General features: G+C 51.4%; 2 protein-coding genes and 1 long non-coding RNA gene across 20 annotated transcripts in view; 2 read left to right on the top strand and 1 right to left on the bottom strand.

Annotated features, from left to right (window-relative positions):
* Positions 1-15,741, top strand: part of Ssh2 (slingshot protein phosphatase 2) — a 238,593-nt gene extending 222,852 nt beyond the window's left edge. For both annotated transcript variants that reach the window (XM_060387250.1, XM_021652683.2), the window contains 2 exons: positions 4,919-5,753; positions 9,141-15,741. In XM_060387250.1, the coding sequence (XP_060243233.1) occupies positions 4,919-5,753; positions 9,141-11,216 (2,911 nt within the window). In that variant the 3' untranslated portion in view covers positions 11,217-15,741. The remainder of the gene's footprint in view (positions 1-4,918; positions 5,754-9,140) is intronic.
* LOC132655206 (uncharacterized) lies at positions 15,372-19,433 on the bottom strand. Of its 2 annotated transcripts, none has more exons than XR_009592911.1 (2): positions 18,775-19,433; positions 15,372-16,120 (listed from the first exon to the last, which is right to left on the bottom strand). It is a non-coding gene; the product is annotated as an uncharacterized LOC132655206 (long non-coding RNA). The 2 variants fall into 2 exon arrangements; XR_009592910.1 differs by lacking the exon at positions 18,775-19,433 and adding an exon at positions 17,953-18,087.
* On the top strand, positions 18,199-25,911 carry Coro6 (coronin 6). Of its 16 annotated transcripts, XM_060387256.1 has the most exons (13): positions 18,204-18,386; positions 19,482-19,740; positions 21,203-21,325; positions 21,722-21,851; positions 21,945-22,126; positions 22,723-22,956; positions 23,239-23,541; positions 23,753-23,857; positions 23,941-24,086; positions 24,572-24,629; positions 24,717-24,947; positions 25,037-25,200; positions 25,529-25,911. In XM_060387256.1, exons 2-12 carry the CDS (start codon positions 19,543-19,545, stop codon positions 25,160-25,162), a joined length of 1,836 nt encoding a protein of 611 aa, XP_060243239.1. In that variant the 5' UTR covers positions 18,204-18,386; positions 19,482-19,542; the 3' UTR covers positions 25,163-25,200; positions 25,529-25,911. The 16 variants fall into 16 exon arrangements, 14 of the variants coding, with proteins under 14 accessions (XP_060243239.1, XP_060243240.1, XP_060243238.1 ...); XR_009592908.1 differs by having other exon boundaries at positions 18,199-18,386; positions 24,721-24,947; positions 25,040-25,911; XR_009592909.1 differs by lacking the exon at positions 25,529-25,911 and having other exon boundaries at positions 18,199-18,386; positions 24,721-24,947; positions 25,037-25,175.
* Positions 25,912-26,008: the final 97 nt, after the last annotated feature.

Below are 26,008 nucleotides of genomic sequence, written 5' to 3'. Positions count from 1 at the left end.
ACTTCCTCTTTCCTTTTTCTTTCCTTTTCTGCACCATCCTGACTTCCTGAGCTTGATTCATAAAGGGAAGGCAAACTCCAGAGAGAAAAACACAGAATTTGCATCTTAGATCTAGTTCCTGTTCCTAGTCACCCATTGCTACAGCCTTCAGACATTACTTGGTGTTTCTAGTCCCCATTTGACCCCCATCTGTAAAATTAAAACATCAAGATGAAGTTGAGAGGGGTGGTGCATGCCTTTAACTCCAGCACTTTCTCTCCACTTCACTGGTGTCACCTGTGTGTGTGTGGTGGTCTACAGAGGAAGGGGAAATTTCTCAAAGTTAGATAGAAAGTCAACCACCAAAGTTTGGTTATTTCTTAGTAGTATTTTTTTTCTGGCTCTTGTATTTCATATCCTAGGAAACACATGGTAGCTTTAAAAAGAGTTGTGATCCCAACATCCTCTAACCGAAGTTACCCAGAGCAGCACTGGGTGCTTAGCTGGAGCTGGCAGCTCTCTGTTGGAGAGAGCTCCTTGGTGTGCTGATCTCTTAGTAACACATTTTTATAGTAATATCTGAATTGATTACAGTCTTAACGAGAACATGATGGTGCTGGCCACGTGTCAGCCCCCTGAAGTGCAAAGGACTTTTTACATCCTTCAAAATATCATTGGTAGCTTAGAAGCAGCTGGTTTACTCTTCCACTTGAAGACCTAAAAAGGATGCTGATAAACTATTGCTATTTTTCATAGTGTATTTTTTTTATTTCTTTATAGTTGTGGGGTAGTAGCAGGCATAGCGAGTGCTAAAGCTCTTCTGTTATTCTGTATTCTGATTATACAAGTACCTGCCAAATTTGTGTTCTGTCAGACAGATTCAAGTTTCAAACAGACCATTTGCAAGCTGGACCATGTGTCTGGGGTATTAGGTTCCAGTGTAAAGGGGGCAAGAAGGAAAAACTTAAGTGACAGCTAGGGAGAATATGTGCCTTGTGTCCTTGGACATGTCCATTTGAAGAACCTGGTCATGAGGGCCAGAAGAGGCAGATGGGGTTTTTTGTTGTTATTGTTGTTTTTCCTGGCTTTCTGGTAGAGAGCAGTCTAGCTAGATAAAGTGTCATCAAGCAGCAGGGAACCTGAAATGAAAGGACATGGATTTCTGGTCCCCTGACAGCCAAGCCTAGTTGTGGCTTAAAAGGATTTCTTAATAGCTTTCTGGTTAAATAATCAAAAATATTGAGGACCATACACAGCTCACAGAAATGCCCAGTGCTTTTCCGAGTAGTCTAGAGAGTAGTCCCAGCCAGTCTTATTTCTCTGCTCCTGCACTTCTAGCAGTGTTTTCTTTTGTAGACATTTCTAAGAGTGGATGCTTTTACCTAACTTATGACAAGAAAGCAGAGGCAATGGAATAGAATGTCTTACATATCTTATCAATTCCATTTCTTTCCTGCTCTTCTAATAAATAAAAAACCTAAACTCTTACCCCGAGTGGCTCAGTCATATGTGTCTGTGTTTACATGAATCCACATTCAGGTCAGAGGCCACCAAGGGAGGGAGATCTGAGACATGGTTGCATCATCTAGGCCACAGGCCAACTCTGAAGTTCCTTTTTGGCAACTTGTTTATTTACTTGCCTGCCTAGAGTGGGAGTGGGGGGTCAGCTGGGTTAGAGGTTAACAGCTTAAAATAATAGGGATGGTCTAGTGTTGTCCGCTGAGTGCTGCCAGTGTCGGTGTTAGAATACACCGGGTCCAGACAGGGCCGTGTCAGTGTTAGAATACACCGGGTCCAGACAGGGCCTCACTGAAAAATAGTGTAGTGTCACGGTAAAGCCAGTGATGCTCACAGGCCCTATGACCCATGGACTCTGCTTTCATTATATAACATCTTTAAGAAACTTTTAGCCACAAGAAGGTCCCTGGCAGTGTTGTTTATAGTAGCCAAGACTATTTGTTAACCATATGGATAAATTAATTGTGACACATTTATTCACTTTATGAAAATACATTTACATACAGTGATGGAGCTTAAAAACATGGTAGCCAAAATATTGTTTCAGGGTTAGGTGTGGTGGGTATGCCTTTAATCTCAGTAGAGGTAGGCAGATCTCTGTGAGTTCAAGGCCAGTTTGATCTGCATAGTGAGTTCCATGACAGCCAGGGCTATGTTGTAAGACTCAGCATAAACAAAACAGTGTTACTGGAATGTCTTACATATCTTATCAATTCCATTTCTTTCCTGCTCTTCTAATAAAAAAACCCTAAACTCTTACCCCGAGTGGCCCAGTCATATGTGTCTGTGTTTACATGAATCCACATTCAGGTCAGAGGCCACCAAGGGAGGGGAGGTCTGAGACATGCTTGTATATATAAGACATTGCAATAACATTTTAAAGAAAAGAAAGGGAAGGATGGGCGCAGAGTGCAGGCGGGAGGCTGCATTGTGGATGTGGACGGTCAGGTCAGCAGGGAGCACGTGAAGCTGTGCTTTAGCAGTGGTGTAAACCCTGCACTGTGTTAGAGAGCTGCTTCAGGCAGTCTTCGGACTAGATTTTTTTTCTTTCTCTTTCATAAGTAGGTATCAGTTGTGTTCCCAAGCCTCAGTGGAGTGTTTTCTGATGATCATCAGCCCCCAGAGCAGAAGGATGTCCCTGCTGGGTGGCAGGCCGTGGTGTTAGCCACCTCCCCGGAAGCACTCCCTGTTTATACTCACCAAACAACCTCCATCTCATATTCCCTCCTGACTGATAATTTTTTAATGTAGTAGGCTTATTCATTTTATGTATGAGTGTTTTGCCTACATGCATGTATGTGCACCACATGCAAGCTTGGTACCCATGGAACTCAGGAGAGGGCGTTAGATCCCCTGGAACTGGAGTAATGATGGTTGTGAACTACCGTGTGGGTGCTTAGGAATTGAACCTGAGTCCTCTGCAAAAGCGCGTGTTCTTAACCACTGAGCTATCTCTCCACCCCTGACTGATAAGTAATTTGCAAGCATTTTTTAAAAAAACATACTTTGGAGAATTCTTGGGATCATGGAAACTTCTCATTTGTTTGTTAGCTAATAAAAATCAGCTGCTGTTTTGTACTGTCAGATGGCTAAGAACAGCTACTCTCCAAGCTGTCTCCTCGATCAAATGCATCACAGGAATTATCCTACTGTGGTACGTGAGCAATCCTGTTTGAACAACCCCATGACAAGTGACAGTGTAGAAAATAGAAAGCGCAGTCATAGGTAGGCTGGAAACAAAGGCGTCCAGACCTGAGAAAAGGCACTTTGACAGGAAGCAAACTGGCCTTGGTTGGTAATAATACAGTTTAGTCCACACTTGCCCCTCCCAGCAGCATCTCACTTACTTGAGATGTGTGAGATGTTGTCTCCTCCTAGGGGTGGCTGGAGGTCATGCAGCTGCGAAAGGGCAAAACCACTGTAAACTGGGCTAACTGATTATAGTTTGCCCTCATTAACAGACTTAGCCTGTTCCTGTGAGGGAAAGCACCTTCTGTTGTGAAGGCCTGCGTCAGAGCGCCCCACCCAAGGACCACACAGCAGCAGGGGCTGAGAGCAGGTGTAGAGTGGAGAAGAAACAAGGTCACACCAGTATAAGCACATGACTCAGCAGAACCTTCATGTGGCCCCAAGCCCAGGGCAAGTTGTTTGAGGCTGAGTTTCCCACTCCACCCAGAAGTTAGGTAACACTCTGCCTGCTTACAAATCACGGGACTGTCAAGCACCATCCTTAGGATCTAGTCTTAACCAACCGTACAGGCAGCTGAGAAATTTTGGCAGGGGCTTTGGAAATTGTGCTTCCTAGAACCACGTAGTTTGAAGTGAATCTCTTCCCACCTCAGACTTCACTTCATGAAATAACCAAAGGATGACTATGTAGTGGCCTTTGGAGTTGGTGAATGGCCCTCTTTGGCCCACATGTTTTTCCAAGTGTTGTCTTGGTTTCTAAGAGCTTTTGGGAAAGGCCAGCCCTTTTTCTTCATTCTCTTCATCCTGTGATGGACTGTTCTCTCCAGGCGGACTGGGCCACCTTTATATGCTCACTTAAGAATGATCACCTTAAAGGCGCACGCCTTTAATCCTAGCACTAAGATGCAGAGGCCGGTGGATCTCTGTGAATCCAAATATATGTGCTGTATACACACACACACACACACACACACACACACACACACGTATGACACACCTTCAAATATTTCCTCAAAAAAAACTTGTAACAGGAAGAACTGGCTATTTAAGGGTTAAAACTGGAGTGATATTACTACACTTAACTCTTAAAAAAAAAAGTCTACAGACATCTGAGATAGCCCATCAGGCGAAATGCTTGCCACTGAGCCTGATAACCTGGGTTCAGTCTTAGGATGGAGTGAGAAATCAGCTCTCCCAAGTCATCCTCGGATTTCCACTTGTGTGCCATACTATGGCACAAATAGTAAATGTGGTAATAGATAAACTCTGTAGTTCACACTCTTATCAACACCAAGAGAGAACTTGTCAATAGTGACTGTAAACAATTTCAGCTCCCACTAATCTAATTACATTAAAAAAAAAAAAAAAGTCAGATCTCAGCACTCAGAGGGCAGAAGCAGGGGCATCTCTGTGAGTGCCAGCTGGTCTCTGTAGTAAGTTCCAGGTAAGCCAGGGCTATGTAGTGAAGACCCTGTCTCAAAAAAAAAAAAAAAAAAAACAGATCTCAACAACTTACTGCTGTTTGCTTTGGGTTTTTTTTTGGGGGGGGGGTTGTTTTGGTTTGTTTGTTTGCTCCTATTAAGTTGTGCATCTTTTGTTTATTGTCTTGGACCATCAAATAGTAGAAGGGATTTTGCAGGAGATTGAGGTTTCTCTGTATGTGGTTTCCTGGAAGGATGTTGACTGTTTTCACAAACCAAAGTAAGGTGTTTCCTGTTTGTGTCGTCCACAGCAAACAGCGGCATAACAAACTCTGGAGGTCTCACTCAGACAGCGACCTCTCAGACCACCATGAACCCATCTGCAAACCTGGGCTCGAGCTCAACAAGAAGGAGATGACCACTTCAGCAGACCAGATCACCGAGGTGAAGACCGTGGAGAACCTTGCAGCCATGCCTCCCGTCTTTGTGGAGCACGTGGTCCCACAAGATGCAAATCAGAAAGGGCTGCACACCAGAGAAAGACTCATCTGCTTGGAGTTTTCTTCACAAGAATTTCATGCTGGGCAGATTGAAGATGAATTGAATTTAAATGATATCAATGGATGCTCATCCGGGTGTTGTCTCGGTGAATCAAAATTCTCTCTTGACAACTGCCATGCATCTAAAGCCTTAATCCAACCCGGACAGACCCCAGAAATGGCCAACAAGTTCCCAGACTTAGCAGTGGAAGATTTGGAGACAGACGCGCTGAAAGCAGACATGAATGTCCACTTACTGCCAATGGAAGAGTTGACATCTCGATTGAAAGACCTCCCCATGTCACCTGATCCGGAGTCACCAAGCCCCCAACCCAGTTGCCAAGCTGCCATCTCCGATTTTAGTTCCGATCGTATTGATTTTTTCAGTGCCCTAGAGAAATTTGTAGAGCTTTCCCAAGAAACCCGGTCCCGATCTTTTTCCCACTCAAGGACAGAAGAAGTTGGTGGAGGAAGGAGTGAGGCTTGTCGCCTGTCAGTGATAGAGGTGGCTCCTTCAGAGATGGCAGCCGATGACCAGAGAAGCAGCTCTTTGAGCAATACGCCCCGTGCATCTGAGGAGTCTTCGCTGGATGAGGACCAGCCCAAGGTACAGCTGCTTTATGGCTTTGTAGTCAGTGAAATTCTCACCAAAGACTGCTGAAGGCTCTGCTGTGTGAACATCTGGGGGCACGGGGGCCTCACCCATGCCAAGCCAGCACTGCACTGCTGAGCTTTGAGTCAGAGCTTTGTGTCAGTTGGCAGTTGACAGTCACCGATGCCCAGAGAGCCAGAGTGGTGAGATCCCCCTGGAGCTTGAGTTAGACAGGCGTGAGCTACCCACCATAGGTGCTGGGAACCGAGCTCTCGTCCCCTGGGCATGCTCTTAACCACTGAGCCATTTCTTCAACCCCTTGACTCACTTTGATGTTAGTAAAGATTTCACTAGTAAAATAGTGAAACCATCTGGCTGAGATCTTCCTTAAAACAGTGTGCTTTTTAAAGGATTTTATCTTTTCAGGCTTTGGTATCATTTTAGATTTGTGTGTATAAATATTTTACCTGAGTTGGGCATGGTGGCACACACCTGTAATTCCAGTACTCAGGAGGCAGAGGCAGGAGGATCTCTGTGACATCGAGGCCAGCCTGGTCTATAAAGCAAGTCCAGGACAGCCCAGGCCACACAGAGAAACCCTGTCTTTAGAAAGCCTGCATGTATAAATGTGTACTACATATGTGCCTGGTTCCCACAGAAATCAGAAGATGGCTTCAGATCCCCTGCAACTGTAGTTATGAGTGGCTGTGAGCTGCTGTGCCAGTACTGGGAATCTAACCCCGGTCGTGGCAAAAGCAACACACTCCCTTAGCCTCTGAACCGTCTCTCTCCCTTCCGGAAGCATTTCTGGAAGGAGAGGACCTCCGGGGCTGAGATCAAAGCTCACCACTGGTGAGTGTGCAGTGTTCCCTGAGGAGGCCTCATTCTGAGAGGATAGTTTGGTTTGGGGAAAATTGTCTCGGGACGTTCACAGTGTTAGGCTGGACATGTGTTAATAGTTGCCAGAGTAGCAGCAGACGCCCAGGCTGAGTTCAGTGCTGCACTCAATAACATAGCGAATTCATCTCCAGTCTAGCTAGGTTGGGAGCAAATAAAGTGGCCTATGGGTTTTGTTTGTTTGTTTGTTTGTTTGTTTTGTTTTGTTTTGTTTTGTTTTTCAAGACAGGTTTTTCTGTATAGCTTTGGCTTTCATTTTGGCTTTGGCAGTTTACTCTGCAGTTTTAGGCTAGTCTGGACCCACCTGCCTCTGCCTCCCAAGTGCTGGGATTAAAGGTGCCAGCTACCATGCCTGGCATTGTGTGGTTTCTTATGAACCGCCACAGAAGCAGATGGAAACACCATAGATGGTCAGAAAAGCTGCTTTGTTTTGGTTTTTGTTTTGTCTGTTCTGAGACAAAGTCTCAGGTTTACTGCAACATAGCAAGTGACCTTAATGGACCTGATTAGACTTTTGTAATGCATCTATTTTGCAATACTAGGGCCTGAACCCAGGGCCCTGTGCACACCAGACAAGCGCTTTACCAACTGAGCTTTATTGCCAGCCCTGGTTCGATACCTGAGCGCTCATGAGTTCTACCTACTCCACCTTCGTCTGCTAGTTCCTTCTCCTCAAATACTGCAAGACAGCTCTTGCCTCTACTTCTGTTGCCTTTGTGTTTCTGTGGAAAGTCAGAATGTTTGGGCTCTCTTTATGGACCAGTCAGTACGGTGACACTGACAGAAATAGCCTTCCTACCGAGTCCTTGGTCATATGAGTACTCCTTCCATGGCCTGTGCACATACCAGGCTCACCAGTTTTGCCAAGTTCACCTCCTCTTGATGGCCTGACAGCTTCCTCCAAAGGCAAGACTGAGTTTGTTAGTTTATACCAAATAAGACTCTTTTAAAGGTCAAAGACCAATACAATTACTGAGAAAATACTGTATTTTGAAGTCACACAATGCTAACAAACAGTCATAATGCTCTGACTTTTTTTTTTTTTTTTCTTCTTCTTCTTTTTGTTTTTCAAGACAGGGTTTCTCTGTGTAGCTTTGGCTGTCCTAGACTCACTTTGTAGACCAGGCTGGCCTTGATGTCACAAAGATCCACCTGCCTCTGCCTCCTGAGTGCTGGGGTGAAAGGCCTTCACTACCATGCCTGGCTAATGCTCTGACTTTTAAAGGGGCCATTTCTATATTTTGAAGTTAATATTTTTTTGCAGTGGGACCTGATTTTTGGAAGAGAAGGGGTTTGGAGTTAGAGGAGTGAACTATCTGAAAGGGTTCTAAAGTTGCTGAGGGAAATGGCTGACTAAGGAGCCACATGAAATTTAGGGATTGTTGCCAGGTGTGGTGGTGCACACTTTCAGTCTCAGTACTAGAGGTGCAAAGATGGGTGGGTCTCTGTGAGTTCCAGGCCTGGTCTACTTAGGGAAGTCTCCTACCTCAAAAAGAAAAGGAAGGGCTAGAGCTGGGCATGGTGGTGCACACCTTTAATCCCACAGGCAGAGAGAGGCAGGCCAGCCTGGTCTACAGAGTGAGTTCCAGGACACCCAGGAAACAAGGAAGAGAGGGAGGGAGACAGGGAGGGAGAGAGAAAAAGAAAGGAGAAAGGGAGGGAGGGAGGGAAGGAGGGAAGGGGAAAAGAAGGGGCTAGAGATGTGGTTTATCAGTTTAGAGCACCTTTTCTTGCAGAAGAGCTGGGTTTGATTCCTAGCACCTATGTGATAACTTATAATTATTCATGATTCTAGTTCCAGAGAATCTGATGCCCTCTCCTGATCTTTGTAGGCACTAGGCATGCATATGGTACACATACATGCAGGCAAAACATTTATATACTATACATATGACTTAATCTTAAAGGAAAAAAAAAAGAGATTGTGAGTTCAGATACAAAGCCCATTCTCTCAGCCAGGAGGAACAGTGATATCGGAGATATGGTGATAGCTATTGAGAGAGAAAATAGTAAATCTTCAAATCATACATCAGATGACAGCTACAGCCATCTTGCCCTCTTATACTGGGCATATTGAAGGTGGCCACCAAGCATTAGAAACAACTGGTCACCACCTGAATAAGTTTCTATCACAATAGAAGTTAATAAGCCAGCCAGGAAAAGTTTTCTTTACCTCATTTGGTCTGAGTCCTTTACACTATCAGTACTATGAAAACAGGGGATTATAAAGGTTACCAAAGCTATTTGCATATTTTTAAATGAAGTCCTGAATTAAAATATTGCTTGATTAAACAGAGCAAAATTTAGTAAAGCGTGATAAAGCTTTAATGAATTTTCTCCCTCTGGCCTATTGTATCGTGTTTTGTTTTCATGGTCTGACAGCACAGGGAGCCTGTGGCCTGCACTGTAACGTGTGTTCTCGCAGTCAGAGTTACTAAGTGAAGTACCTGCACTCCCAGGGAGGCCACAGTCTGCCGTAACCATCTCACTGTCTTCTCTTCTCAGGCAGTCTCAGAGCTTGTCAGCCCAGACACCGTCATGCCTCACTCAGAAAATGCAGTTTCAGTCAAAGAAATTGTCACTGAGATTGAATCCATTAGTCAAGGAGCTGGGCAGATTCAGTTAAAAGGAGACATCCTCTCTAACCCATGCCATACACCAAAGAAGAACGCCGTCCTGGAGAGGGCACAAGCCCCCGACAACAAACCTGGACATTTGGAGCAGGAAGAGAGTTTCTATACTGTCCAGCCTGAACTAGCCAAAGACTCAGGGAAGTGCAACCCAGAAGGCTGTCTAAGCACACACGTCTCCACAGTAGACTTGGAGGAAGAGGAGCCAGTTGAGGAAGAACATGACTGGGGCCCAGGGACACACCCTGGTGCCAAGTGGTACCCTGGGTCAGTGAGGCGAGCCACCCTGGAGTTTGAAGAGCGCTTACGACAAGAGCAGGAGCACCATGGTACAGCCTCCACAGGTCCCACGTTGTCTAGTCGCAAAAATTCTAGGAACGATTCTTCTGTGGCAGACCTGATGCCAAAATGGAAAAGTGATGAAACCACCCCAGAACGTTCATTTCCCCTCAAAGAAGCAGAGGTGATCAGGGGTAAAGGGAAGTGCAGCGCGTCTGAAGCCGGACCACTGTCCCGCTGTGAGCACAATGCCACTGTCCCAGGCCCCGAGCTGCTGGAGGATCATCCCTTGCCAGCGCCTCAGGACTGCCTAGGGTCAGATACTGGAACAAAGACACAGGAGGGAGACCTGAAGAAGCAGAGGACCGTGATTCCAAACCAGGGGTGTGAGACACAGGCCACCCCTCACCCCCTCCCCAAGAGAATAGAAATCATTGAGTACACACAGACAGTTACATCACTTGCTCACACTGAGCCAGGAAATGAAACAGCACCCAACAGAGAGGGTGAGAAGGAAGGCCTGAGGAAGGTGAAGGTGGAGAGGGCTGTCACTGTGTTTTGTGTCCTGGATGAAAATCTGAACAGGACTCTAGACCCCAGCCAGGTTTCTTTGCATCCCCAAGAGCTACCTCTGCCTCACTCTTCCTCTGAGTATGACAGGCCCGTTGACCCAGCCCCCATGCTAAGAAACCCTGAAGACAAAGGGAACAGCCCATCCCCACCTGTGGAGACAGCAGAGCCTTTGGTCAGTTGCAGTAGCCACGAAGCATCTATCAACTTGGATTCTTTGCATCCCGGGTCTGTGGCTCGCCTGGAAGGCTGCACGGAGCAGAGCAGCCCCACCGGCGTGCCATCTACAGAGCGGGTTAGCCAGGAGGACAGCCAGCGGGGCTTCCTTTCCAGGGGCAGTGGGGCCGCACACACGTTCTCTCAGCTGAGTAATGAAGACCGAAGTTTAATCAACAAACTTGGTGACAATGCGGGGGTGTTACAGCAGAAACTGGACCCACCACCCGAACCCGAAGCCTGTCAGATCCCACACAGCTCTAGTGGTGAAAGTATAAGAGATCTCAGCCACAGCCCTGGTGTGGTGAAGGAGAGCACGAAAGAAGTTGAGTTTCCAGTGATCTTCCAGGCAGGGCTCTCCAGAACGTCGCAAATGAGGCGCTCGGCTTCTCTTGCCAAGTTGGGTTCCCTGGACCTGTGTAAAGACTACTTACCAGAAAGAGAGCTTATCTCCTCGGAAGCCCCTCATCTCAAATTGCTTCAGCCCTTCCTCAGAACAGACTCTGGCATGCATGCCTTGGTGGCCCAAGAACACTCAGAAAGCCCAGGTGCCCACCAGAACCCACAGCCCACCAAGTATTTTGTAGAGCAGCTCAGAACAACAGAGTGTGTCGTGCAGAGCAAACCGGTGGAGAGGCCCCTGGTGCAGTATGCCAAAGATTTTGGTTACAGTCCGCAGTGCTTGCTCCCCAGGGCAAGACCAGAACTGACTAGTGCTGAAGGAGGCCTTCCTTTGCTGCAGACACAGGGACTGCAGTGTCCAGGCCCGGCTCCAGGCCTGGCCGTGGCACCCCGTCAGCAACATGGCAGAACTCATCCCCTTAGGAGACTAAAAAGAGCGAACGATAAAAAACGGACAACCAACCCCTTCTATAACACCATGTGATCCTGAGCCTATACACAAGATTTTCTAAGAAAAATGTTTGTTAAAGGGGTGGTGTAATAATGTAAGGAACATGCACTTTATTGGTTAATTTTATAATATTTTGGTCATTTTACTGTTCCTGGCTCAAGCAGGGTTTGGGTTTTTCCGTGTGTGTGTGTGTGTGTGTGTGTGTGTGTGTGTGTGTGTGTGTGTAGATTTGGATGGCAAGATCATTTTATCATTTTTTTATTTTTAAAAAATTCAAACCTCAAAAAAAAAAAAAAACAAAACCTTTTCAAAGAGCACCTTTATCAAACGCAGATGGCTGCTTTTCAGCCAGCTGCCGCCTGTCTTGACTCACTTTGCCCTCTGAGGAAAGACATGCCCAGTTGGCTGAGGGAAGGAGACAGATGGTGGGTGTCACGGGAGCTGGGCAACTGGGGATGCCCACCCAGGCCTGAGGCGCCCTGTGCGCTGAAGGCAGAGGGCGGCCACCGCTCACCGCCTCTCGCTCCAGCCCTCCTTTGACATTTGTGGGCTTGCCGGTTGGGCTATATTTTAAGAGGCAGCTGAGCCTCCCATTTCTTCTGATACTCCGTAACATACTGATCATTACAAAAAAGGGAGTGGCCATTGTAGTGATAGAGACCTCTGAAGCCGATAATCCTGCCCAAGAAAACAACCTGAAAATCAAAGGGAACCCTAAGCAAAAGCCAAGGTCATCTGCAGAGAAATGCATGAAGGAAGAAGGGTGAAGGTAAACATGGAAAAGCAGCCACTGAGAAACCTCTGGGTTAGTGGAACCCACATAGGTGGGCCCTGGCCCCTCCTGCCAGATGACAGTCTCTGCCACAGCTTCCCAACTAAAGACCTGGAAACAGGCTTGAAAAACAGCAAAGTGGGTGTGTTCTTGTAAAATGAACTCATAAGTGGGGTTTTAACCCTTCAGTTACTTGAATATTCTGTGGGCCTTCTCAATTTAATGGTCATAGTTTTCCAGTTCATTTCTTCTCTCTTGCTGTTTGCCCCAGCCTGCCCTTTTGTTAATTTCACAACCTAAGTGTATGTTACATCACGTACATATTGAACACAGAGACTTCTATGTTATCCCTGTTAACACTTGACACACATTCCCCCATTTTCCCGGAAGGTTTGTCTTTTCTCTACGGTTCATACACAGTATTTACGTACCTGTCGCCTTTTAAATGTTTTATGGTTAATATGTGGCGTCCTTTTTGATTTATTCTTTTTAAGGAGTAGAGTTGCAACTGGAAAACAGAATACAGAAATAAACTGGCAGTTGTTGGTAGGAATTTTCGATTGTTTTAAATGAAAACTTGTAATTGCCAGTTCCTGCCAAAGTATGCACTTCCTCTTGAGAAACCCCTAAAGGCTCCCATTAAGTCACACCGAAGGCTGATTTTTGTTTGTGCTCCTAGGGGAGGCTGGGAGGCTGGGAGCAGCTCAGCCAAGGGCATGCTCCCCCCCATAGAATGCCATTGTGTTGTTGCTGCTGTGGCGATCTTTAACAATGGAGTGCCTGCTGCAAGTAAGCCTCTGAGACTATTAGGGAAGACAGCTGACCCACCGCAGCGCATCAGAACACAAGAGGTGTACAGATGTGCTTCCTGCTTGCTTTGTTGATGTCCACATTATGAGGGTTGTCTGGGTAGGGGCCAGGAACGTGGTTCTTAGTTCATCATAGCCCTAACTGAAGAAAGACAGAGATACAGATGGTCAGAGACAGAATTTGGAGGGAGCAGGTAGTAGGAGACAGAAAAAGTAGACAGAGGCCACTTTCAAGTGCTCCAGTTGCCATACAAAAGCCATGGTTGGGTCTGACATTACTGCCAGGAGGCAGTAGGAAATGACGTGCTGAAAGTGTGCAGTGTAGAAGTGATGTATACCTGTGCAGTCTTTTGGTAGTTTCTTTAAATGTCACAGCTTTGTGAGTTCTGGCTGTTTATGCACTGTCTCATTGGGTGGTGTGTGCCAGTGTGAAGGAGGTTTGGGAGGCAAGGTGACAGATTCCAGGACTCACCTGCTAAAGAGCCCTATGTACAAGTATGATGGGAAGACAGGAAATTTTGATAGAGTGGAGAGTATTTGCGTGGAGGTTGAGAGAGCACATCACCAACAAGTAGTAATAAAACCTGGGTGTCATGGCTCACATCTGTAATTCTAGCACTTGGGAGGCTGAGGCAGGAGGATCATTATGAGTTGGAGTCCAACTTAGGCTACAGAGTGAGACCCTGTCTCAAAAAAAACAAAAGTGACATCCCTGTGCCACACATTATCAGCAATGGGCACCGTTCTCTCGTCTCCCAAGATAGAAATCTCTCTCTGCATTTCTTATGGCAGAGACTGAGAGAAACCCTCAAATGCTGGGGGCGGGGGACAGGTTTCTGTTTTAAAGAATGGAAGAAACCATCTTCTACTGTCTTCCTCCTTAATTACATTTCTTATCATTTAACTGCCTAGGTATCTTTCACACAGGGTCTATAATTCAGCTATGCCGAAGGGTCTTGCCAGCCCTCTCAAGCCCCCACATATGGGTGTTCCCAAGTTGTATTCATGGCTATGGTAGATGTTTAATAAGCTGTTGAAGACTTTTCTTTACTTCAGTGTTCGATAATTTCAGATTGCCTCTTTGCATTTCCTGTTCCTGGAAATCACAGACCTGACTCTGATTGGTGAACAACTCAGCAGGAAAAGCTTTAACCTGTTGACTAGTGCTTCACCTCTCGCTCAATGCCTCGCTGTCTCTACTGTCTTTAAGACCACTGCGGTCCTGTCAGTGTGTCTAGAAAAGTGTATAAGCACAACTGTGGGCACTTAGATGGGATGCGCTGACATTTCAGTGGCTGGAGCAGACAGGGTTGGAGCTGTAGTCTGGGTAGCTATCTGATGGGCAGGAGAGGAAGCCAGGCGTTTGTTGGCTTTTGGAGACAGCTGCAGCGGGTGATGTCCGCACAGCATAGTTGAGGCACTGGCTTCTCATTTTGGTTGCTCTTGTTCTTAACACGCCTGCTCCTGAACCCCACCCCCACAGGATCTGTAGTGTCTTCCTGTTCTGTACCTTTGTCTCTGCTGCTGTTTCATTCTTTCTCATTTTGGAAACTACCAAGAGCTCCAGGGACAGCCTGGGGACACATCCCAGGCTCCAAGGCCTCCTGCTCCAAGCTCCCAGATGCTTCCTCAGAGGCCTCTGACACAGTGGCTCACAGGAGCCTGCACCTGAGGTTCTCATTCGGTAAAGATGTTCTGTGGGAGCTGGGCCTTTTCTTTTCTAAGAAAGCATTATGCAAAAAAAAAACGTTTTAAGGGCATTTTAAAGAAAAGCCATTTTTTTTGGCTCTTTCAAACAACTATTTGTGGATACTTTGTTTGTGAGTATTAAAATATGCATCATTGTGGTGGCCTCAGGCACTGAAGCCATGGCTGTCCTGTGAGTCCTCCCCCAGAGAAAATGCCATATTGTCAGCCCTTGTGGATAAGTGGGTCAAATGTGGAGTTGATCTCCAGCTGTGTCTGCACTCGCATCCAGCAGTCAGTCCTTTTTCAGTGCTGGTGTGTCTCTGTAGTGATGGTCGTGATGGTGAATGGGTAGTATGGTTGTCTCTTCTTCGCTTTTTAATGGTAGACAAAGTGACATTTTCATTGTTTCAGCACCAATCCAACTTAAAAGTATCATGGACTTCGTTATACCTTCCAAACTAAAAGATCAAGCATGTATTGGACATAAGTGTATGTGTTGCCTCGACTCCTCTGGCACCCATATTAGGAAAAGGCCTGCCACCAAAGCAGGAAGCTGCACGCTCCTTTCCCCAGGGCTTTGGGACCTCTCGATGCCATGGAATTGCAAGGTGCTTGCACTGCTCCAGTCTGAAGCGGAGGTGCCTGGGCCTGGCTTCTGCTATGAAGAGAACCAGCCTCATCTCAGTGCCCCAGAGAGCTAGGAGGAGATTTCTAAACTGGAATCATCCCTTATCAGCCTGAAGAGCCCCCCACCCACCCGAGGTATGCGGCCGTGCTGTTGGCAGCCCCCTGCCTATAGAGAGCCCATACCCCACACAGAAAGCTGAGGAGCTGATAATGTTTCCTAGTCAGCAAGCCCACTGGGAATTGTTTGGTTTTATGTTTTATTCAGTTGTGATTTGCTTGGCATAGCTAAAGGTGCCTTTCCCCGCCCCACCCTTTTTTTTTTAACTTTGCTTTGTAAGACTTGTTTGAAACCCAAATAAGTCCAAAAGACTCGCACTGACTGTTACCTTTGCCCAGGCTACCCCAAACTTCTGTGCTCTCATTTTATTAAAAGCAGGTGCTCCCTGGAATCTCTGGGACCTTTTTGAGGCATTTAAAGCAGAATATAAAGAGTGGTCTCATCTCCTTCCTTAATCCTGGTGGTTGGGATGTCCCACTTGTATCATAGTTGTTTTTATTATTACCGATGTGCTCCACTGTTTTTAAATGTGAACTTGTGCGCAGATGTGCAGATTAAGTGTTCTTGTTACAGATTGAATAAATTTTTATTTTGAAGACAAAATGTGTGTTTCAAATGTGACAAAGGAGGAGGGTGCTGGGGAAGATAGAGGGGTTAGAGGAGAACCCTGACAACAAACAGTTTAGCCCTCAGATTCCAGTCGAGCCCACGCTGAACTCTAGATCCGGAGTGGGGAATAACATACACACACATGTATTTGCTTATGTATATGTATATAAGCCCTTTCACAAGAGAGTGGGTAGGTAGTGGGGTTACCAAAACTTGCAGACAATGAGGCTCAAATCAAGCGACGAGGCTGGGGACTGTCACTCGAGTGTTAGAATGAATAAGCAGAATTCCTCCACCATCTCTGGTGACCTACTCGAGCGGTGACCTCAGCAGACAGAACAAACAGGTTTTCAGCACAGTGCAATCTGCCGGGCTGGAAAGATGATTGAAGGGTTAGGAATGTGCACTGTTCTTCCAGAGGACCCGAGTTGAATTCTCAACAGCGACAGCAAGTAGCTCACAACTCTATTTAGCGTCGAGGGATGTAATGTTACCCTCCCCCACAGAAACCCATGCCTATGCACATACCCCACATACACACAACTGAAAAATATTTTTTGAAATATGTATCGGTGGTGCGAGAGAGACAGCCAATGGTTATATCTGCCAAGACCCCCACTTGTGCCTTCCCACAAACACATCATGAGACGTTTAACGCTATTATTCCCATCCAAGAGAGCAGTGCGGGGCTGGAAAGATGGCTCAGGGGTTAAGAGCACTGGCTGCTCCTCCAGAAGACTCGGGCTCAAATCCCGGCACCCACATGGCAGCTCTAACTCCCTCACAGACAGACATGCAGGCAGAACATCAATGCACATAAAAAATCAAACTTAAAGCCCAAGAGATCAGTACTATCTAGGGAAAGTTCAGTTATGTTACCCAGTTGCCAACAAAATTTGCTGATGTTTTCAAAGAAAATGCCAACCTACATTCTGAAGCAATTTCAGTGAGTGGCACACCATTGCTCTCCAGTGGTTGTGCATAATGGTTAAGGTCTGATCACAAAATATTCCAGGAGTGCTTGGACTCCTGACCAACCGAAGTATGTTCAATCTTGGCTTTGTAGCCAAAGCAAACGGACCAAATCACGCCTTGGTTGTCAGGTCTCCTTCAGAAAATGAGTTTGTGAAATGAAATCCCTGCGAGCCTCGTGGATTGCCATTCAGAGCCCCCTGGCAGTCGTATGGGGGCACCAAGCCCAGCTGTTTTGCCTGGCTGGTGTTCTGTTTTTAGCCTTCTGTGTGTTGATGTTTTCCCTGCATGTATGTTGGTACACCACATAACTGGTACCTGCTGAAGCTAGAGGAGAATATTGGATCTTGAACTGAAGTTCTAGATGTTTGTAAGCTGCTGAGTGGGTTCTGAGAGCAGCCGGAACAATGTGAGCTAACCGTGTTCCTGGAACCTTAAGGGAAAAGACGCCATCTACCCAATTGTAGCCCCAACAATTTCTGGTTCTGTTCCTCTACAAGCCAAGGACTACCCAAACCCCTCCTGTAGGCACGTCCCTGAGTTTCTCCCTTCCCCTCCCCTTCCCTCCTCGTGCACTCACACATGCACTGGTTCCCGGCAGACTGTGCACCATTGAGCCTGTGCGCCCTGAAACTGGCCCCATACTGCCCCCCAGGACCTAAGATGGAAGGGAAGTCACAAAATCGTAGGCAGGCCTTGACTGAGTAAACAGCAACTCCAGCGCTGGCTGCTCTTCACTGCCTGTGTTTTATCTCCTTGACCTTGAACAGTACTCAGGCTGTAGGTCTTGGGGGTGAGGGAAGTCAGCCCTGGAATAGAGGGACCCTGTCAAAGCCCAGAAGGCAAAACAGCATCTTCAGAGCTGGTTCCTTTGACCTCTACCATGTGGCCAAAGCCCTGGGCTGAACCTCGTGCTGTGGGTGAGTTCACTGCTCTCTGCCTGGTCTCTGAGCTTCCTACTTCGTGTGGTGCTCCAGGGAACCTCCGGGTGAAACGCCCCAGTGCCAGTGCTTTTAAGTTCTCCAACAGTCGCCATCGCCACAAACAACAGCCACAGCCTCCCGGTTGCCCTGGGCCAGCCTAGACCCTCATCAAGCGGCTGAGACACTTCCCCCAGGGCATCTTTTGCTGCCTCTTCTCGGCGGGTCCTGGCTGTGCAAGCCCCACAACCCCGCCCGCTGGGGACGACTAAATTAGCTGAGCGATTGCGGCAGGAATGCGGCGCGCAGGCACCTGATCTCGCGCGGGGGCTCCCGGGCTCGGCGTCGCGCTGGGCGCCGAGCGCCTGGGCCTCCCGCACCTCCCTGCGAGGGCGGAGGGGGACACGGGGCACGCGCACCCCGCAAGCGCTCGCACGCCTACTTTTCCCATCTCACCGCGGCGGGCCAAGTCGAGGCGCGGGACCCGTCCCCGCGCCGGACAGGGCGTGGCCGCCTCGGCCCCGCGCCACCGGCCCCGCCCCCCGGCCCCGCCCCCTCAGGTTGATGGCAGCAGCAGCTGGGACTGCAGCGGAGCCCGCAGCCGAGAGCCGCAGGCAGCGGCCGGGAAGCGCAGCCCTGTGCCCGGCCGCGGACGCACGGACGCACGGACGCCTCCCTCGGCCCCCCGCGCACCCCGGCCCGCTTAGAGGAGTCGCAGCGAGAGCACCCCGCCCGGCTTAGGACCAGGTACCCCCCTCCCCGCCTCTGTCACCGCAGTCAACGGAGCGGGCGGGGTCTCTGGAGGGGGCAGAGGTCTGCGCTCCCCCTCCCCCGCCGCTAAATTCGGTCCGGCAGGGCGGACTTGGTGTCTAAATTTGGCCGGACGGCGGCCGGCGGACACCTAGTCTCACAAGAACGCACTGCCGGGGGCAGGAGGCTAGAGGAGGGTGCGCGTAGGCCGGGCTTCAAGCCGAGGGCTGCAGGAGCGGTTTCAAGGGCACAGGGATGCCCCGGCTGGGGAGGAGCAGGAAGCAGTTGGCCTCTGGGAGACCCTGGTGTGTCCCTTGGGAAGAGTAGCGTAGCTGAGGTCCAAGCTCCAGAAGCGGAGGTAGCAGCTCCAGGAGAAAGACCTCACCTCCTCGCTGGTGCAGCTCTGATTCTTGCTGGTGGGGTTGGGGCCTCTGCCCTCAGGAGAGCCTCCTAGCCAGCACAGGCACCCGAAGAAGCTGGACTCAGTGTGACTCTCATGTCAGATGAGCACAGCCAGGGCTTCTCGGAGAAGCGTGTGCGTGGTGGCATGGACCAAAGGGATCCACGTTTCGCCGCCCACGCCCACATACCCTCCCCACGGGAGGAAACTGATGGAAAAGCTAGTGAGCTGGACTGACAGGACCTTTCTCTCGAAAAACCTGTAGAAGAAGACACATCTGCCTGAACTCTGCCAAAGATGTGAATTTAGGATCTCCGGGGCTGTAGTCCTAACTGGCCCCACAACTAGCCTTGCGCCAAGGCTCAGTGACCAAGACAAGGCGCTGAGTTACTGAGTTGGGTGCCTTCAGCAGGAACAAACACTTGCAGAGAGGTTATGGCTAGCAGCAGGAGGGGGGCCACGGGTGTTGCCCCTCGACACATCCCGTCCTCCAGGAACTTTCTGCCCCGGGTCAGCCTCCATTACCGCCCCCCCCCCAGCCTGTGTGTTGAAGAATGATGAGAGTCCCATCCTTGTCCCTCGAGTTAAACATTTGACAGGTGACCAAAACCTGCTTCCTGCTTTGGCCATTTCGAAGACAGTTCCCCACCCCTTGCCAAACAATCCTACTCACTCCCTCCTCCCTCCCACAGTTCACAGGATTAAGGACCAACGTGCCTCTAGGCTCTGAGATACCCTATCTTTGCCCCAGCCATGAGCCGGCGTGTGGTTCGGCAAAGCAAGTTCCGCCACGTGTTTGGTCAGGCAGCAAAGGCCGACCAAACCTATGAGGACATCCGGGTATCCAAGGTCACATGGGACAGCGCCTTCTGTGCGGTCAACCCCAAATTTCTGGCCATTATTGTGGAGGCTGGAGGTGGAGGTGCCTTCATTGTCCTGCCTCTGGCCAAGGTGAGAGGTCAGGGGAGGAAAGCCACCGGGAGGGCACTGGGGCCTCATGGTACCTTTTCTCGATGAAGTCCAGTCTCCGGTTAGAAGGGCAGCCTGTGTGGGTTGGCTGCTCTGTTTTTGCCAAGCCCGCAGAGAATGGTGGGGAGTGGAGATATCAGAGTATCAGCAGCAGTAACACAGGCAGCACTGTGTTGCTGGCAGCGACCGAGATGGGAGTTAGTGATGGAGATGGTTAGGATGCCAAGGCCTAGTCAGGCTCTATCCCGAAGAGAGAGATGGAGGGAGGGAGGAAGGGAGGGAGAGAGAGGGAGGGAGAGGTCAGATTCTGGTCCCGGGAGTCAGGAGTCGGGTAGAAAGGAAAGGAAAGGAGAGAAAAAAGGTAGAGAAAACCAGAGTGCACCCCTGCACAGGCAGGGAAGGGGCCAGGCAATGACTGCCACCTTTGCAAACACTTGGCCATTTGTACCCCAGGATAGATACCCCACAGCATAACCTTGACCTAGACACTGACCCCTACACCTTGCTAGAGGAGGCCTCACAAGCGGCGGGGTCAGAAGGAGGCCTGGCAATAGCCTGTGACTCACCCTGGACAATGCAGACACCATCCAGAGACACCATCCCAAGGGCTCAGATTTCAGCTAGAGCCACCTCCTCCCCCAGGATGACTGCCATTTCGATGCCATTTAGCCACCGTCTCTCTCAGACTGCGTGGTCTGGGCCAGCGCCAACGCCTGCAGAGTCTTCATAGCTCCCACAGTCTAGTCATAAAGACAGAGAGTGGGTCCAGCCTCGGGTCAGGGGTACTCAGCACCAGGATTGCCTGCTGCTTGTGGCTCCAGTGTGAAGCCAAGAGAAAGGTCTGCCCCCGGGGCCAAGACGCTGTACTCGGGGTCACTCACTTGGTCCTCTCCCCCAGAGATACTCCAGCTGCGGTACAGGCTCAAGTGCAGCCCCCCTCTCACACAGGGTGTGTGTGTATGTGCCTGTGAGCCCAGGGCTGGGGAGAGCAAGCAAGATCAGCCTAGGCTAACAAACATGAGGCTTTATATTTAAAAAAACCCTTCTCCAGGTAGGCGAAGAACACTAGCCTCAACCCAAGGCTGGGTTCTGTGTCTTGCTGAGGGTCCTTTCTTAATAACATCATCCTGCCTCTCTGAACCCGATTTCCCTAATGCAAATGATTTCACTCTGTGCACCTCCAGCAAAGTGCAAAGAGTGGACTGGGAGAGCCAAAGACCCAGAAAGGTCTGCAAAAGCAGAACTAATAATACAGGACGGAGAGGTAAACAAAGCCACTGCCCACTCCAAAACCACCTTTCAGGAGGGCCTGGGATGCAGCTCGGTGCAGGTTCCACCACAGCACGCGCACGCACGTGCGTGGGGGAGAGAGAGAGAGAGAGAGAGAGAGAGAGAGAGAGAGAGAGAGGCCCCACATCTCCCTCTTCCTCTCTGACCCCTCCAGACAGGTCGAGTGGATAAGAACCACCCGCTGGTCACTGGGCACACTGGCCCTGTGCTGGATATTGACTGGTGCCCACACAATGACAACGTCATCGCCAGTGCCTCCGACGACACCACTGTCATGGTAGGAGCCGGGTGGATGCCACCAGGCTGGGCAAGGGGAGCAGGAAGGTGCCTCACCTGTGTTGGGGAAGGTGATAGGAGAGGGAGAAGCCAGGAGCCCTGCCCGGTCCTGCCCTGTTCCCAGATTATTTTTAGTTAAATACATGCCCGCTCCCTCCCAGAATGCACTGCCTAGACCTAATTATAACCATGGACAACTCGGGGCCCTAAGAGCAGGGGTGCAGGGCTCTGAAGTTTTCCTGGCAGAGTGAACGGGGAGTTCACAGTGCTGCCCGCGCCTCAACCTCGGCTTCCCTGTGGCGCTCCACACCTTGTCCCGCGGTTAACCCCTAAGAGCACCAATGGCACCGAGGGGGCGGAGCCATCTCTGCGCCCTACCCACTCTCCTCCTACCTAGGTGTGGCAGATTCCAGACTACACCCCTGTGCGGAACATCACAGAACCTGTCATCACACTGGAGGGCCACTCCAAGCGCGTGGGCATCCTCTCCTGGCACCCGACTGCCAGGAATGTCCTGCTCAGCGCAGGTCTGGGGTGGGGTGGAGGAGGGTCCCTGCTATCGCAGAGCGGGGAGCGAGGAAGGCGGGGCCCACATGACTGTGCCTGGCCGCTCTGAACAGGTGGAGATAACGTGATCATCATCTGGAACGTGGGCACTGGGGAGGTCCTGCTAAGCCTGGACGACCTACACCCTGACGTCATCCACAGCGTGTGCTGGAACAGCAACGGCAGCCTGCTGGCCACCACCTGTAAGGACAAGACCCTGCGCATCGTCGACCCCCGGAAGGGTCGAGTGGTTGCGGTGAGTGCCCGGCCCGGCGACCCTAGCGCCCCTTGCTCAACACCAACTGTTAGCACCCGACAGCCACAGTCCTCAGAGCCTCTGGTCCCAGCGTTTACCTGTCCCCCCCGGCCCCCCAGATATCAGTGACCCCACCCCCACCCCTTGCAGGCTCTGCAGCCTCAACCCCTGCCCCAGACTGCACCCCTCTGCCTGCTCCTGTTCGCTCCCCTCCCGTGCATCTCAGAGCTCTGAGAAGGGCTCCTTGCTTTGAGATGGAGGAGGGAAAGGCTGAAAACTCCATCCTCCAACCAGAACCTGCATGAAACCTGAGCTCCAGGACCCTCTCCTCTCAGATAGCCAACGCCATCTTCCAGGGTCTGGGGCCTGACCACCGAGACCTGACCCCCTTCCCACCCACTGACCCACTGGATGGGGATGAAACGGCCCTCAAGTGTTGCTTGTCCCTGCTGGGAGGACGAGGGGCCTGTTCTGCTCAGCCTCCATCTGGCCTGGGGTGTGGGGTGCGCGCATGTCTGCATGGAGCAGAGGCGTGGTACGTCTGCGTCTGGGTCGGCGGGAGGGCGGGCGCTCTAACCCACTAACCCTGCGAGCAGGAGCGAGCCCGGCCTCACGAGGGCGCCCGCCCGCTGCGGGCCGTCTTCACCGCAGACGGGAAGCTGCTCAGCACCGGCTTCAGCAGGATGAGTGAGCGGCAACTCGCACTCTGGGACCCGGTAGGCCAGGCCGAGCCGAGTGCATTGGCTCGCTTTGCAGGGTCAACCAGGAGCGCCCTCCCGAGCGGTGGCCCGGCCCCAGAGGCCCAAGCGGAGCACGGGGCTCCCTCGTGGGTAAAAGCCTCACTGCAACCCCCCGGAGCCCGTAGTCACCGCCTGCCCCAGGGGTCAGCCTTTGAGAGTGCCAGAGGGCTGGGGCCTGCTGAGAGCGCCAGGCCTCCTGCTCTCTCCCCGCCTGATGCTCTCCAGGCCAGGGTCCTGACTTCCGAGCAACTGCGTCCTTAGGACCCCTTTCCCCCCGCCCCACGCTCAGGTTGGCAAGGTTGCTCAGCGCACCATCTCCCCGAAGCAGGCAGCAGGGTGATGCTCCTCCCTTCTCCCCCTCCCCTCCCCCAGGAGAGGTTTGCAGCCCACGAGGGGATGAGGCCCATGCGGGCCGTCTTCACGCGGCTGGGTCATATCTTCACCACGGGATTCACCCGCATGAGCCAGCGAGAGCTGGGCCTGTGGGACCCGGTAACACAGCTGGAGGCTTGGGGTGTGTGCCCCGGGGGCTGGCATCACGGGCGAGGGGCCAGACGCCCCGCACCCGCAGGGTATGCCCATCCCGACAGGGCCGAAGGCTGTTGCCACCCCACACCCACCACGGCCCGGTTTTGCTGCGTCGCCAGAAGGAGCTCGCGCTGGCGCCCCCTCCTGGTGATGCCTAGTCCCTGGGGGTGGTTTGCTGTGACTGCATGCGAGCGCGCAGGGAGCCCTGCGCGAGGGTGAGGGGGTGATGCGCCTTGAAGAGCCTGCAGCGCTCACCAGAGCTGTCCGCGAAAGCGTGGGACTCGGGGTGGGCGCGCGGTGAGCTCTGGGGTGGCCCGAGAGCATGAGCGGAGCGGGTCACTCTTCCTGTGCTCGGCAGAACAACTTCGAAGAGCCAGTGGCCTTGCAGGAGATGGACACCAGCAACGGAGTGCTGCTGCCGTTCTACGACCCCGACTCCAGCATCGTCTACCTGTGCGGCAAGGTGCGGGGGGCTGGGCAGGGAGGACCAGGACGCAGGCGGGAGCGCCTGGCTAGCGGGGCCTCTGAAACTGACCGCTTCTGCAGGGTGACAGTAGCATTCGGTATTTTGAAATCACGGAAGAACCGCCCTTCGTGCACTACCTGAACACATTCAGCAGCAAGGAGCCACAGCGGGGCATGGGGTTCATGCCCAAGCGGGGCCTGGACGTCAGCAAGTGTGAAATCGCCAGGTCAGCCAGGTCCCTCCTGTCTTCCTGCCTCTGTGCCTCACAGCAGCTGGCTCCCCCTGATTGTGCTGGTTTTGGGGAAAGAGAAATGGGCCTTACTGGTTGTTTTCCATGCCAGTCCCAGCGCCCCCTACCCTGACGCGCCACCAGCGGTGGGTTTTGGTTTGGTTTTTTTAACCCGAAACTGATGTGTTGAAAGTTCAACGCAGCCAGGCGTAGGGGCCCACGCTTGTAATCCCAGCGCTCAGGGAGGCACAGGCGGGAGGATCTGTGTGAGTTCGAGGCCAGCCTGGTCTACAAAGCGAGTCCAGGACAGCCAAGGCTACACAGAGAAACCCTGTCTTGAGAGAGAGAAAGAGAGAGAGAGAGAGAGAGAGAGAGAGAGAGAGAGAATATGTGCAGTGTGTTGACTTCCAACGCCTTGGTCCTAGATATGGGATTTAAAAGGAAAGGGACCGGCGGGAGTACTGAATTCCCCTCCCTGGTAGGTTCTACAAGCTGCACGAACGGAAGTGTGAACCCATCGTCATGACTGTACCGCGAAAGGTGAGGAAGGAGGGGCTGGCTGGAAAGCATCGAAACAGACCTCCAGCGCCCAGCTCACACCGGCTCTCCTGTCCACCCACCCCTCAGTCAGACCTGTTCCAAGATGACCTGTACCCGGACACGCCGGGCCCCGAGCCAGCGCTGGAAGCCGATGAGTGGCTGTCGGGGCAGGACGCAGAACCCGTGCTCATCTCGCTGAAGGACGGCTACGTGCCCCCCAAACACCGTGAGCTCCGGGTCACCAAAAGCAACATCCTGGACGTGCGCCCGCCGGCCGGGCCGCGGCGCAGCCAGTCAGCCAGCGGAGCCCCCTTGTCGGTAAGCGCTAAGATCCGGCCGGCTCCACCCTGGCCCTCTCCCCTGCCCGCTGCTCTCTGCCACGGCCTCCTCTGCCCCCCTCCTGTCAGCAGCAGCATACCCTAGAGACACTGCTGGAGGAGGTCAAGGCCCTTCGCGAGCGGGTGCAGGCCCAGGACGAGCGCATCACGGCTCTGGAAAACATGCTGTGTGAGCTGGTGGATGGCACGGACTAGCCACGCGCTGCGCAGCTCTGCGCCGCACACCCGATGGGGTAGGGCGCCCCACCGGTGGGTCCGGCTTTTGGCCTAGGACTCCTCCGCGTCCTGCCTCCTGGGGTTGGAATTAGGAGCGAGACCAGAAAAGAAACTCCACCCCCCACAGGAGGCTGGACACGTGGATCTAAGTGGCAGGGACTGATCGCCTTACTGGGTCCCCGACTTTGCGGGATCAGGCCTAGGGGGATCCTGGGATAACGTGGCCTTAGCAGTGGTGCTTCCTGGTGAGGCGTGTCCCTCTCTGTCCCTCACCCTGGGCAGGGGAAGCGTTTAGTGTTAGTGTGCTGCCTGGGGATACTGAGGGACTTGCGCTTGACCTCACAGGGATGACCACTCAGCAGATATCCCCTGAACCTCAGGAAAATTCCCGCATTTCTCCAGACGGGCAGCACCTGTTTCTGTTGCCAGAAGAGCCAATGGCTTCACCTACCCATCTCTGGCAGAGGGCTCTGCCCTTCCTCCCACTTCAGTGAGGGCAGCCTCTCGGAGACAAACAGACCCCACCAGAGAAATCTCAGGAGAACTGGCATACGGAAGCAGGTTCTACACACATGCACACACACACACACACACACACAGCCTCCAGCACTCTGCTGAACCTGTAAAACACTGGGGCATAATTAATGGAATGTTTTACTAAGTACAAATCTGTGCCTCCTGCATGGGTGGCTAGAGCCCCCCCCTCCCTTTTTGGAATCCTGGGGAAACCTGGCAAGCTGAACTGAGAACCCCCCCAGGCAGCTTCTGACCCTAGGTCATCCATCTTCGCATGGAGGATCCAAAGACCCCACCCCCCACCCACTG

Source organism: Meriones unguiculatus, chromosome 7, assembly GCF_030254825.1.
Source record: "Meriones unguiculatus strain TT.TT164.6M chromosome 7, Bangor_MerUng_6.1, whole genome shotgun sequence".
Classification (NCBI taxonomy): domain Eukaryota; kingdom Metazoa; phylum Chordata; class Mammalia; order Rodentia; family Muridae; genus Meriones; species Meriones unguiculatus.
This window is presented reverse-complemented; position numbering and strand designations above follow the sequence as displayed.